This window comes from Muntiacus reevesi, chromosome 3 (genome assembly GCF_963930625.1).
Source record: "Muntiacus reevesi chromosome 3, mMunRee1.1, whole genome shotgun sequence".
Lineage (NCBI taxonomy): Eukaryota > Metazoa > Chordata > Mammalia > Artiodactyla > Cervidae > Muntiacus > Muntiacus reevesi.
In genome coordinates, this window is record NC_089251.1 from 65,802,838 (window position 1) to 65,817,092 (window position 14,255).

Below are 14,255 nucleotides of genomic sequence, written 5' to 3' on the forward strand. Positions count from 1 at the left end.
GAAGGCATGGAAACAGAGAGGATGGTCAGAGTGGTGACAGCCACGTGTCCTGCTGGTCTTCCTGCTGGAAGCGGGAAGCGACCCATCTTGACCCGCTACAAATGCAAGTTGGTCTCTTGAGAAGCAGAGAAAGTGAAAGAGCTTGAGAAATTCCTCTCTCTACTCCTGCATCTAGGTAGAAGAATTCAAAAGGAAAGATATAAAGGAAAAAAACACTCTAAAATGATCAGAATTAGGCTGCAGGGGGAAAGAAAGTGACACAGAGCAGAAAGAGAAAAAGGAAAAAGTTCTAAGTCACTGAAGTTGTTTAACAAAGCTGAGATTATTCCCGTAGAGATGATTCAAGGTTCTCAGAATAGGAAACCAGATCCCTGCTCCACAGAACAATGGGAATTGACACAGCTACTAGAAGGTTCCAGGAAGCCAGCTGCTCCCCCTGGAGCAGGGTGTTTGGCAGTTCCCTGAGGGCCTATGGGTGGAGCCTCCTGGAGGCCTGGCACAGCTGGGTCAGATGAGCTGTCTTTCTGGGTCATCCTGCCAAAATAGGCACTTTTGTAACAACCATCAGGACTCATAACCACAATCTTCCTCTTCCACTGAGTCATGAAAGAATAGAGAATCTGAAATATGTCTTCAGAGTGCTTGTTGTTAACTGCTTTTAAGAAGAAATTCGTGAGAATCTGATGAAAGCTATGTACCCTTTCCATGTTTATAACATTTTACGCACAGTTTCTCTGTCTGTAAAATTCTACACACAAGATTCCTCTTTGATGAATCTTTCTCTAGAGCCTTTGACATTATGAGAAGGACACTTAAGAACTGGAGGGTGAATTTTTTAAAAAAAGTAAACATTTACATTTTTAAAATGTAAGCAACATGGTGGTATTGTAGCCTCTCTGGTAGACTGAAGGGGAACAGCTTTGGAAAGGAAGGGAGGTTATGGGAAGAAGATGGATGGTGTTAAAGGACAGCATCAGTTTTTCTGGGGTGTGGTTTAAGGTAGTGGACAAATGGCTGGGCTCTGACAAAGTAGAGTCTATTTTATGGACTCTACTTTGGAAACAAATGTGGAGACAATATGATTGTCAGGGGACTAGTCCCCACATCAAGATTTTAAATTGTAAAAGTGCCTATGTAAGACATGGATAGAAAAAATGCCTAGAAGAGAGATCTACTAACTCAGAGGAAAGGAGAACAAGGAAAAGGGTTAAGAAGAAGACATGATATTAGAGTCTAACAAGTGGAACTTGAATTTTGGACAGAGAGCTCTGTGATGATGATATGGTCTTGCAGGCGTCACCAAGACTTGACGACATGATACTCAGTGTGAGAACACTGCAACAGCATGGTGTCTAGTTTGGTAGGGCTGCCATGAAAAATGCCACATGTGGCTTACACAACAGAATTTTATTCCACACAGTTCTGCAGGCTGGGAAGTTTAAGACCAAGGTGCCAGCCAATTTGACTCCTGGTGTGGGCTCCTGCCCCGGCTTGTGGACCCCTTATATGAGCACGGAGAAACTGTCTATCTAGCCTTTCCTCTTCAGCATGTGTGTGCATGGGGAGAGCGAGTGAGCTCATTGGTGTCTCTTCTTATATGGACACTAATCTCATCGGATCAGAGACCCACATTTATGACCTCATTTAACCTTAGGTGTTTCTATAAATGCCCTCTCTACATATCCAGCCACATTGGACGTTAGGGCTTTAACATAGGAAGTATAGTGGGGACAAAAACATTCCGTCCATAACAGATGAAGTGTGGCCAACACACCCAGAGCACTGGAGGAGTATGACTATACATCTAGAAATGTTCTCCAGCTTGGTTCATCAAATTGGGAAGGAAAGAATACCAGGAAAATCAGATTTAAAAAAAAAAAAAAAGAAAGGAGAGAAGTGATACTATCAAAGTGGTTTATATTTGACTGGTTTTCAAATGCTTTTAAATTATGGAACTTCTTCAATCAAATCTCACACAGTAGAACTCAAGAATAAAAAGATAAATAATTCAATTTAAAATAGTGGACAAAAGATTTTTACAAACATTTCACAAATGGCCAATAAGCAAACGAAAAATGCTTAGCACGATTAGTCACCAGGGAAACGTAAGTTATAAACACAGTAAGATCACGCTATTTACTCCTCAAGACAGCTAAATTTTATAAGTCTGACAACGTCAAATTGGCAACTAGAAATCTGACATTTTTGGTGAGAACATAAAATGATACAACTGTTTTGGAAAAAGATCTGGCAGTTTCTTAAAAAGATAAACACACATTTTCCCCAATAACACAGAAATTCCACTCCCATATATTTACTTAAAAGAAAGAAAAAAAATATATGTCCACATAGATGTGTCCAAAAATGTTCACTGCAACTTCATTATAACCAAACACAGGAAAAGCATGTGTCTACTGATGGCTGGGTGGATAAACAAACTGCTATATCCACACAATAGAATTTTACTCAGCTATAAAAAGGAAAGGATAGGATTATTGAGAGCCAGACATGACTTAGCCTTATTTAGAGTCAGACATGACGTAGTGACTAAACAACAACAACATTGTTACACACAACATGAAGAAATCTCAGAAATATTATCTGAGTGAAAGAAGTCAGAAATAAAATGGTTCCTAATTGATCATTCCATTTATATGAAGTTCTGAAACAGGGAAAGCTAATCTATGGTAACAAAAACAAAAACAACATCGGAATAGTTTTTTCATCTGAAGGTGGCTGGCGGCGGCGGGGGGGGGGTGGTGGAGAGTGCCTAGAAGTTAGCATGGGGGGACTTCCTGGGATGATGATACTGTTCTATATTTTGATAGAAGTTTGGATTAAAAGATGCTTGCTCCTTGGAAGAAAAGTTATGGCCAACCTAGACAGCATATTGAAAAGCAGAGACATTACTTTGCCAACAAAGGTCCATCTAGGCAAAGGTGTGGTTTTTCCAGTAGTCATGTATGTATGGATGTGAGAGTTGGACTATAAAGAAAGCTGAGAGCTGAAGAATTGATGCTTTTGAACTGTGGTGTTGGAGAAGACTCTGGAGAGTCCCTTGGATTGCAAGGTGGTCCAATCAGTCCATCCTAAAGAAGATCGGTCCTGAATATTCATTGGAAGGACTGATGCTGAAGCTGAAACTCCAATACTTTGGCCACCTGATGTGAAGAACTGACTCATTTGAAAAAGACCCTGATGCTAGGAAAGACTGAAGGTGGGAGGAGAAAGGGACAATAGGATGAGATGGTTGGATGGCATCACCGACTCAATGGACATGAGTTTGAGTAAACTCTGGGAGTTGGTGATGGACAGGGAGGCCCGGTGTGCTGCAGTCCATGGGGTCACAAAGAGTCGGACACAGCTGAGCGAATGAATTGACTGACTGACTTACTTGGATAATTCAGGTGTATGTGTTTGTCAAAGTTTTTCAAAAGGAACCTTAAAATTGGTGCATCTCAACCATACATAAAATTTACTTAAAAAAAAAAAACTAAAAAAATGAACTCTAATTAATGATATGCAAATTGAAACAATTAGGGGTAAGTATTCTGATGTCAACAATTTACTTCGAATTACAAAATCTAAATGGTGGGTTTCTAGGAGTTCACTCTATCATTCTTTCAGCTTTCCTGTATGCTTGAAAATTTCACAACAAAATCTTGGGGAAAATCTTACATAGAAGCTCAATGTATAAAAGGCAAAAACATAGAGTGTCTCTGGAGAAGGAGGGGAACCTCAGCACCCCTCCAGTTGCCCCCCCCACCCTTGTTCCTGGGGTTGTCCCTACGGAGTCTTCCGGAACTCCAGGAGTTGAAGGAACACACCTCAAAATTACTGCGGGAGACAGTCTTCTTGGTCACACTAGGGATGTGGGTGATGAGCTCCCAAGACAAACAATAAATCTGGCTCCGGAACATGATGCAATAGTATCATGAGGATTTCAGGTATCTAAACACCTGCCCAGACCTCAGTCCACTAAAACCAGGGTAGCACTAACTTGACTTGTCCTGCTGGAAGTCTCATTTCAAAAAATGTAGAAGTAGTAAGGAAAACTGCAATGTAGAACTGAACTCTTATCAAATAGAAAGGGCTGGGAGGTGATAGTAACGTGGTGAATCACTGGGAGAAGGCTACCAAGTAGCTTCTAGATGGACAGTGAAAGGAGCACGGGGCACATTCAGAAGTGTATATTAGAAAAGGCTCCCCAAAATGATATTCTGAGGAGACATTAACAAATGAATAAGGCAAGAAGAAGCCATCTAAAGAATCCAAAGTGGCTGAAGAGGGAGTTGATGTATTCAGGTTTTAAATGTACAAGTAACAGAAGCAGGAGCAAATAACCAGGGATGAACACAAAAATATTCTACAGACAACTTTAGTACAGTTTCAGGAAAGCAAAAATAAAAAGCTAAGACACCTAGAAAGGATTTTAAAGATATATTTAGGGCTAGAAGAAAAAGAGAATAGTTAGGAACACTGCTTACTTCAGATGGCTTAATATGAACAGGGAGCAGATTTAATGATCGCCTCTATTAAAGGGGATGCTCCTCAAACCAGAGAGGTCCAAAGAGAGCTCATGTCCTTGAGTGCAGACACCTTCAAATGTAATTACAGAAATAAGGTCAGTAACGGTTGAGAGTTTGGAAGCCAGGAGAAGTAGCATCCAAAAAAAAAAAAAAAAGTTCCCAGATCCAAAAGGGAAAACTTGTAGACTCTGGCACATACTGACTCATGAGTTGATGCAATCCCTGGAAAATTCTAGGGTGAATTATTACACAGAAGGTTGATAAGCACTTGGAAAAGTAATGATGACTAGGCGACAACAGGGTTTCACAGTGAACTAATTGCATATCTTTTATTGGTTGGTTTGTTTAGGAGAGATTAAAAATACCAGAGACATAATCTGGCTTTCAGCAAGATGTTTGCTAAGTTTTAATGATATCTTATCAGACTAGAGATAGAAATATGAGCTCCATGATGGCAGGGTCAGACAGATTTAAATGCCTGTTACTAATATGTATGTATTAAGTAACAGAATGCCAAATTGAAAGGGGGCTCTTGGTGGTGGTACTTGGTTGTTCGAGTCTTTTTTTTTCCTTCTATGATTTGGAACTCACACTCCTGAAATCAGAGAATGATGTGATGCTGAAAGGGAAAGTAAATAAATACTTTGGAAAGGCATTTCAAAGATGTTGATAGGTTGAAACATAAACAAAATATGTTTATGTGGGAAAATAAACAAAATATATCTTATTTGGTACAAATACAAAGCTGTGTACTCAGATTTTAGAAGATTAGTTGTGTAAGTCCAAGAGGGGGGACAACCTTACCATTTTGGGGAATAATATCTATGATTCAATTGTGTGGTATGGCAGCCAAAAGAGCTGATGCCATCTTTCTTTGATTAAATACAAAAATAAAGTCAAAACAAGAAGATAAGAGTCCTACTGAGATGAACCCTGAGCTGATCAGACTGCATCTGAAGCACTTTTTTTTTTTTTAATTTTTATTTTATATTGGAGTCCAGTTGATAATAATGTTGTGTTAGTTTTAGGTGTACAGCCACTATGGAGAATAATATGGAGGTTCCTTAAGGAACTAAAAATAGAGCTACTATATGATTCAGCAACCCCACTCTTTGGCATATATCGAAAGAAAAATACGGTTTGAAAGGATGCATGCACCCCAGTGTTCACTGCAGCACTATTTACAATAGCAAAGACATGGAAACAACTTAAATGTCCATCAACAGATGATGGATAAAGAAGATATGGCTCATATATACAATGACATTTTACTCAGCCACTGCAAAGAATGAAATAATGCCATCTGCAGCAACCTGGAAGGACCTGAATTTGGTCCTAGAGGAGTTACTTTGAAATGGAATTGAGATGGATAAGGGAGATTAAGAGTTACAAAATAAATGAGTCATGAGGATGAAGTGAGCAGAGTGGGGGAATATAGTCAATAATAACATAATATCTGAACTAACACAGTGGTGTAAGTCAACTATACTTCAAAACAAACAAATAAATAAACTCTTGGAAAGAGAGACCAATTTGTAGTTACCAAAAGGTACAAACTTCCAGTTAGAAGATAAATAAATATCAGGGATGCAATATTATGCTAATTCTGCTGTATATTATAATGAAAGTTGTTAATAGAATAAATCCCAAGAGTTCTCATCACAAGGAAAAACATCTATTTTTCTGTTGTTTTGTCGCTGTTTAGATGACAGATGCTCGCTAAACTTATGGTGATAATCATTTCATAAGGTATCTAAGTCAAATCATCAAGGACACCTTAAGCTTATACATTGCTGCATGTCAGTTATATCTCAATAAAACTAAAAGAAGAAACAACAAAAAATTTAATGGAATTGATAAAACAGAGGAGGAGCCAGCTAGACAGTTTGTTACTGAAGGAACTGGATGTTTAGACTGGAGAAAATGTGACTTCAGGGGGTCAAATACAATCTTCCCACACATGAAAGCTATCAGAAGACTGGACTTATTCAACAACAGTTCAGAAGGTAGAACTTTGGCTAAAGGAAAACAAAAATCAGCTCTATCTAGCACAAAGCATTTTAACAATGGAGTGATTTAAAAATGAACTGCGCTACCTTGGGCAGTAGTCAATTCTTCATTTCTAGAAGTAGGCTAGTAAAAGTGCCAGGCCAAGTTGTAAAGAAAATTCTTACTTTGCAGTTCGTGAGATGTTGGATCTGATGTCCACTGACAGACTTTCAGGGAAGAATTCTACACCATGAGACTCTGACTCAAACTAGTAAACATAAGGTCACCAAGGTTTCTATGGGCATAAATAACCATGATGTAGATAACTGTACAACTGCAAATGTAAATAACTGTAGATAACAATATTGATTACTTACTCCTTTGATATTTAAAAATCCACTTAAATACAATAGATAGATTTGGGGTTATTATTTGAAACTGAGCAAATAAGTATAGTAAACATGCAATATTACCTTGACAGGATATGAGAAAAGTTTAATGAAACCAAAGTCATCTCCTGTGGCTAAGAGGGAACAGTCTTTGGTGAGGCTGGCAGCATTTACATCAGTCACGTCGCTATGCACTGGCCAGATGCCCTCACAGGTGGGCCCCAGCACACAGGTCCACGTGTCCCATTCTATCTTCTCAATCTTGAAAAGAAGGAAAATTAATATATTTTGTACAACCCAGAGATCTTTTTGTTTTATTTAAAGGAAACAAATCGAGGTTGAATAGTTCTAAATGATGACTTTGCTAACACCGGGTATTCTGTATGTTGAGGTGCCTAAAATTCTCAGCTGCATTTTTAAAGTGGCATATATATTGTCTCGATAAACCAACACTGCAGTCAAGCCTCCATATATGCTCCCCTAGATAAAATGAACACGTTTCAACTGTGGACACCTGACAGTAATAAAGGTTTTTAATTCTCACCTAGATATTTATCATTGCATATGCCCTAAGCTGGGGCTTCCCTAGTGGCTCAGACAGTAAGGAATATGCCTGCAATGTGGGAGACCCAGGGTTGATCCCTGGGCTGGGAAGATCTCCTGCAGAAAGGAATGGCTACCCACTGCAGTATTCTTACCTAGAGAAATCCATGGACAAAGGAGCCTAGCAGGCTACAGCCCATTGGGTCTCAAAGAGTCATGAAATTAAAAGACACGAAATTGTGAAATTAAAAGAGCCATGAAATTAAAATACGCTTGCACCTTGAAAGGAAAGCTATGACAAACCTACATAGAGCATTAAAAAGCAAAGATAGCACTTTACTGACAAGGTCCATATAGTCAAAGATACAGTTTTTCCAGTAGTCACGTATGGAGGTGAGAGTTGGACCATAACAAAGGCTGAGTGCTGAAGAATTGATGCTTTTGAACAGTGGTGTTAGAGAAGACTCTTGAGAGTCCCTTGGACAGTAAGGATATCAAACCAGTCCATCCTAAAGGAAATCAGTCCTGAATATTCATTTGAAGGACTGATGCTGAAGCTCCAATACATTGACCACCTGATGCAAAGAACTGACTCATTAGAAAAGACCCTGATGCTGGGAAAGATTGACGGCAAAAGGAGAAGAGGGTGACAGAGGATGAAATGGTTGGATGGCATCACTGACTCAATGGACATGAGTTTGAGCAAACTCTGGGAGATAGCGAAGGACAGGGAAGCCTGGCATGCTGGAGTCCATGGGGTCACAAAGAATCAGACATGACTTAGCAACTGAACAAACATCAAAATGCCATAAGCTAAATCAGGGTTTCTCACGATCAGCTCTATCGACATTCCAGGCTAGATAATTATGTGTGTTCAGGAGCTGTCCTGCCTGTTTAGCAGCATCCCTGTCCTCGGCCCACTTGATACCAGTAGCACCACCTCCCCAGGTTGTCCCCAAACATTGTCAAATATCCCTGGGAGAGAGGGCAAATTGAGAACCACTGAGCTAGACTGATCAATGGGGCTGATCGTTTAGCAAAGTATTTTAAAAAGGCACAGGACAGAACTTTTAAAAGGACTGCTTCCTTGGAGGAAAGAGCAATAAGATTCTGCAGCTAGCTTAATATTCTTTATGCTCTAGAGAGACCATCTTAAAAACTGGAAGAGATGTTCATACTCTGTTGCATGAATATACGTTTTATCCTTTAAAACTGTTTTATCTGAAGTTCACGGACAGGAAGATTCGCAATTCAAATATGTTTAATTCTGAAAAAAATCAAGGCTTTTCTTTCCTTATTTTAAAAGGAAAATAATAACAGTACTACCGCCACTGTGGATTAGACTTTCCCAGGGGAATATGATTTTATTTACTTTCATTCAAGACCTACTAGTGTACCTTAACAGTACAGTTTCTACACACAAGCACTTTGAAGCACTGTTTAAAAAGCTATAAAAACTCATTAGAGAGCTGTAGCTAAAATGAAAGGCCAGATTGCTCTCTGTGGATTTGGAAGCTGCTTGGCACGTTGTTAATGTACCTCACCTTCCATTTCTGTTGTTTCCTGCTTGGCACCACTGCCTGGAAGGGAAATGACAAGATGCAGCTAGGATTTGAGTCACACTGTGAGGAGGTGCTAAACATATTTTAGTCACTCAAATTTCTCATTTAATATTCTGTGTTTCTTCTGGACACATGTAGAATTGGAACCAAAAAACGGTGGTTCGCCCAGTGAGTTTGGGTGCTCAAGCAAGGCCACAGACCGAGGTGACGTGAGGTGGTTCCCCCATAACTACCTCAGTCTTCTGAGCTGCAAGTGGAGTCTCCCCAACTCCTTATGACATCCTCAACTGATCTTCACATGAAGAGAAGCAGGGAACCCCCCACTCTGGTTCCAGAAATGGGCTTCTGGTCATGGACTCCCTTATAGATACGAGATTTCATTTCTGACACCCTCCTTGGGTGGCACCTTTCCTGGACTCATTCTACAGGGAGGAATGGGGGTGAGCTGGTCTTGCTCACCCTATAGTCACCCCAACAGAACACCCTTGGCCAGATCTGAACACCATGCTATCTGGGGGAGGCATATGTCTAACTTGTCAGAAGCTACAGAAACTGCATTTATTTATTTTTTTTAGAAACTGCATTTAAAATGGAGCATTAAAGAATGTGTATATATATGTGTAACATTGAGCTACATAATATGAGTCACATTGCTGTAGAGCAGAACTAATATAACACTGTGAATCAATTATACTTCAATAAAATAAATTTAAAAAAGAATGATCCCTGTAACCAACAAAACCCAAAACGGGTAAATAGACTTGTTAAACACCCCAGAATTTAGACAGAAGGAGAGCCCTCCAAGGGGGTCTCCCATAGCACCTTGCCCCAGGCAGGCATGTCATTATCATCACTGCTTTGCAGAGGAGGTAACTGGAGCCCAACAAAAAGTGAGTCATTTAAATGCCGGACTGCTTAGCAGGCAGAGGGGAAGTCAAGCTCTAAGGAGTTGGGCTCCTAGGATAGAGCTGCCTTAACTGCACCATGCTGCACTGGATGTATATAAATGGACATTTTAATATCTGTCATAGTTAAAAATTTGCTGGGTAAGCTTTGTGTTAGTTTCACCAAGGCTATTTCTTTTTAAAAAAAAAAAAATCTTTTTGCAAAGAAAAATTTCAAAATCCTTCATACTTAATTGAGGGGCCTGACAATATTGCTAAGTAAAAGGATGAGCTACCTCTGGAGGTATTTTTTAATCTAAAATTGTTCATCTGTCCCAAGTTGACCTCATCCGTCCTCCACCACGTGGTTCTACTGAATCTTATTTCAGTAAACTTATTTGGGGGACTAGACCTGGAAGGGAAAATACAGGCAAAGTGATGTAAAATGACGCTGCATGGTCTAGGCTGTGGAGTGACACACACCCCTCTGGTCTGGGACCAAAGCTCCGTGGTCCTTTTACTTTCTTAGAGCCTTAACGTCCCTGTCTGTAAAATGAGGTTGACAACTATCACACACCAGCCTGACTCATAGTAGGTAAACCACTCTCCGAGGATTGGGATACAGGTATACGAAGTGCCTGGAACAGTGCACAGATATTCAGTGAAGGAAGGGCATACTTCAAAATATCCCTGACTCAAGGCTTTTAAAGTTTCCCCATATAGAAAAGTTAAAGATTGATCAAAGGTAAATAAACTGGAGTTTGGGAGTGAGATTAATCGATCCATTAACAAGTTCCATTAATACAATGCCATCGTCTGTAACCACTTGGGTGTCTCATGTATTGCACATATATTTCCTTTAGAAACAATTAAAATATTATGAATGAACAGAAGTCCAGAAGTACACTAGAATACTGGGATAGCTTATATTGCTAGCTAACTGAAGCTAGAGAGAAGAAGATGCCTGTCCCTTGGTGGCATACCCTTGACTCTTTTTCCTCTAAAGAAGCAATGTTTCCTTTTCTTTCATCAAAGGTTACATGGTGAATAAATGAGCTAGAATGTCTCCTGGGACTAAAAGGACGTCCTTAGTACTCCATCAGCCAATGACCTTTTTGGCCAGCAGGGTTTACTACGCGGAAGCACGTGCAGACTGAAAGACCAAAGCAGCCAAGCCTTTAGGAAGAGATTTCAGGAGGGTGTTAGTTCATGGATTCAAAAATTTTGTCTAGGATTTGATTTCAGCAATGAAAAAATGATGTATGTGGATAGAAGCATGAGGAAAATACGGGAAAAGGCAACAGCTTGCTACATTAGAATGGTCAAGTTGTGGATAGTTTTGTTTTGAAAAATAATTTCTCTTATTGTTGCAAAAGATATTGTTTACTATTGCAAACAGTAACCACTGAGAAAGCATGTTGCAGAATTTTAAGTTCCTAAAAAGCTTTGCACAAAATGACAGAACATGTGGAACAGGAAAAGTAACATGTAGCATTCAAACTGTTAGCTCAGTCATTGTCTTCTGGCAGAGAAAAAGTAAGGAGAACACCAATTAGAGACCACTATGTCTATGGCAAAGTAAATCCATACCTCCTCAGAAAGTAGGAAACCAGGGTAAGCAGTCAGATTTAAGAAATGGTCAAGCCTGAAAGACACGCAACTATAACTCGTTCTAGTGAATAGTAATGATAGGTTTTACTTAAATGCACATAGTAAATCATGAACTATTTTTTAAAAGCTTTGTGTGTGATTGTTACCTCGGAAGGTCTTATTATATGCCGTTTGCCTCTTGGAGCTTCAAAGAAGAGTTGTTCTTTGGCACCTGAATTAACTTGCAGTAATTTTCCTGTTATGATAGAATAAAGCAGGAGACAATTAACCTCTGCATTTATCTTTTAGTGATAAAATGAACATGATTGCAACCATTTGATATTTTCATTCATTTTAATCAAAGTCTCATAATTTGAGTAAATACATGCTGAATGATCCAGGATGTATGTAAAGACAATGACATGGCAGGGTAGAAACTCCAAAGCTATGATTTTTAAACATATGAATCTCATAAAACCTCACCTTGAACATCCTTCAAAATGAGAAGAATTGAGTTGCTACTTTACTCTGCTGCACTGGCTATTTTTCCAAAGCCAGACAAAATCTAACTTATGCTCTTTTCCCCTGTTGCTTCCTAGCACAGAAATCTAGTAAAAGCAAACTGCATTGGCAAGAATTATAACACCAGAAGCAAAGACCCTGTAAGAGTTCATGTTTACTAAGATATAAATTCCAGATTTGCCACTTAACATTTAGAAACAGGAAGACAAGGACATATAAAACAAACTGTAAATGCTCATTCCATTCTCCCCTTCCCTTTTTATTGAAAATTTGTGAAGAAATCCAAGACTTATCCCAAAACAAAATGTTGAGCAAAAATAGTCTTTTGGTCTGATGTAATATTTTGGACTTTAATCTTGGATTCATTTCAATTAATGTTGAAAAAGATTAGATTTCTTAATTCTCTTCCTACCACATCAATGATCCTTTATGGCTTGAAAATTTAAATGACCCCAAAGATATACTTTTGAGTAATTTTTTCAGCATTTTTTTAAACGATGGAAAATCTCAAACACATACTTCGAAGCAAATGTCATATATCCTAACATTTTATCTGCAAATAATTGAGTGTACATATATATATACATATGTATATATACACACACACATATACATACTACCATGTCCTCGCCCCCTCTTTCTTCCATAACTCTTTTATATCTACTAGTCTTGAAATGTCCTTCCTGGAAAAATGAATGCCAAACTAAGAACTCTGTGATTTATACCATATTCTTTAATGTTTAAGTGGGTAGCACTTAGATCTGAAATCTAGCTTGGCTAAACTTCAGGAGTTACAGGTCTGTTTCTAAGTGACTAATTAAAAACAAGGTTCTCTCATTTCGTAACTGAAACCTGAATCATTTCCAATTTTCTGAGTTATAACATGGTGATGTGGGGGATTTGCCTTTGCTGTAAGGAGCAAGTAAATTTGAAAGCGTTTTCTCTGAAATGGGCCCATTTTCCTGACTTACTAGCTGAACATACACAAAGTGAGAAAAGAAAAAGAGTTAAATCAGCTTTGGCTATTTAGCATTATAAGAAAATGAGTAATCAATATTTTCCCAATGAACTAGATATATCTGCAAAGTGACTTTTAGAATTCTTAAGAGTGACTGCAGATAATAAAGGATGTGGGTACAGGATTAAAAGACTCAATGGAAACATTCTTAGAATATACATAATTTCCTGACAATTCACTTTACACTATTGTTTCAAAGGTCATACTTTCTAAAACAGACCAAAAACTATTAAAACAGCTCAATGAAGTACTTTCTGACTGCAAGAATGTTTTTAAAAGCCACTTTGGCAAGCACCATACACCTGTGGGTACCTCCCAAGCCCACACTCCTTCCCTGAGAACTGCCCTCCACCCTGGACTGGGCCCCTTCGGTCACATTTGCACTCTGGAGGTGGACATTGACCCAGGAGTGACCACACTGGGCAATAAAATTCTCTCTCCTGGGAAACTGGAACCTTAGGCTGAATCAGCGGATGCCTTGCTGGGAGGAGATGGATGTGGCCTTTGGGACTAGGGGTGGCATTTGGGGGCAACAGAGAGTGGGCCCTGTGCGAACAAACGAGGGAAAGCCTGCCTGTGCAAAGAGGGGCCACACGCAGGCACCAGACCCAGGAGAGGAGTGGAGATGGGCTGCCTCAGAGCCGGAGAGGAGGGGAGAGGGGCGCTCCCTGGCTGGGTTCCAGGCATTTTCTGATTCATTCCTAAAGCCAGTTTCTCAGGAGAAACTTCCTATTCTTAGATTTTATGAGATACCCTATCTTCCCAATAACTCCTGTTCTTAGATTCTATGAGATATCCCTATCTTTCCCAAAAAGTCATTCCTTATTCTTATTTGTTAATTTAAGCTGGCTTGAGTGGGTTTCTGAAACCAAGGATATGAAGAAATTTTTAAAAAATCAATTACTGTGTTAGGAACACACTATGGGTGTGTTTTTCTCCTCAAATTTTCGTTACTGCTGTTATTAAACTGTTTTTTTTTTTTTTAAGCATAGAGGAACTATTTAGGTCACCACTCTTTTTTTCCACTGCCTGCTACTCTGTAATATATAACCATGGAAATATTCTGAGGATGGGAGCAGAAGCAAAGGGTAAAAATTCTATATAATCCAGGTATAATTTGCCCCTGAATAACAGTAACCCTTATTCTTTTAGAATCCTCACTTTTAAAAAAAATTTACTAGAAATGTCTACACACACAGAATAAGAAAATTGAAAAAGACAGCTGTCCT

The 14,255-nt window shown here is 39.1% G+C and overlaps 1 protein-coding gene across 5 annotated transcripts in view; it reads right to left on the bottom strand.

Moving 5' to 3' along the window:
• Positions 1–14,255, bottom strand: part of EML6 (EMAP like 6) — a 274,778-nt gene that overhangs the window by 41,540 nt on the left and 218,983 nt on the right. For 4 of the 5 annotated variants that reach the window (XR_010662346.1, XR_010662347.1, XR_010662348.1 and 1 more), the window contains exons 25-26: positions 11,654–11,742; positions 6,992–7,168 (exon numbers count right to left, since the gene is read on the bottom strand). Coding sequence is in view for 2 of the 5 variants with exons in the window: in XM_065929281.1 (XP_065785353.1) it covers positions 6,992–7,168; positions 11,654–11,742 (266 nt within the window). In the remaining 3 variants the exon portion in view is untranslated. The remainder of the gene's footprint in view (positions 1–6,991; positions 7,169–11,653; positions 11,743–14,255) is intronic. The other variant, XM_065929282.1, reaches the window with a different exon arrangement.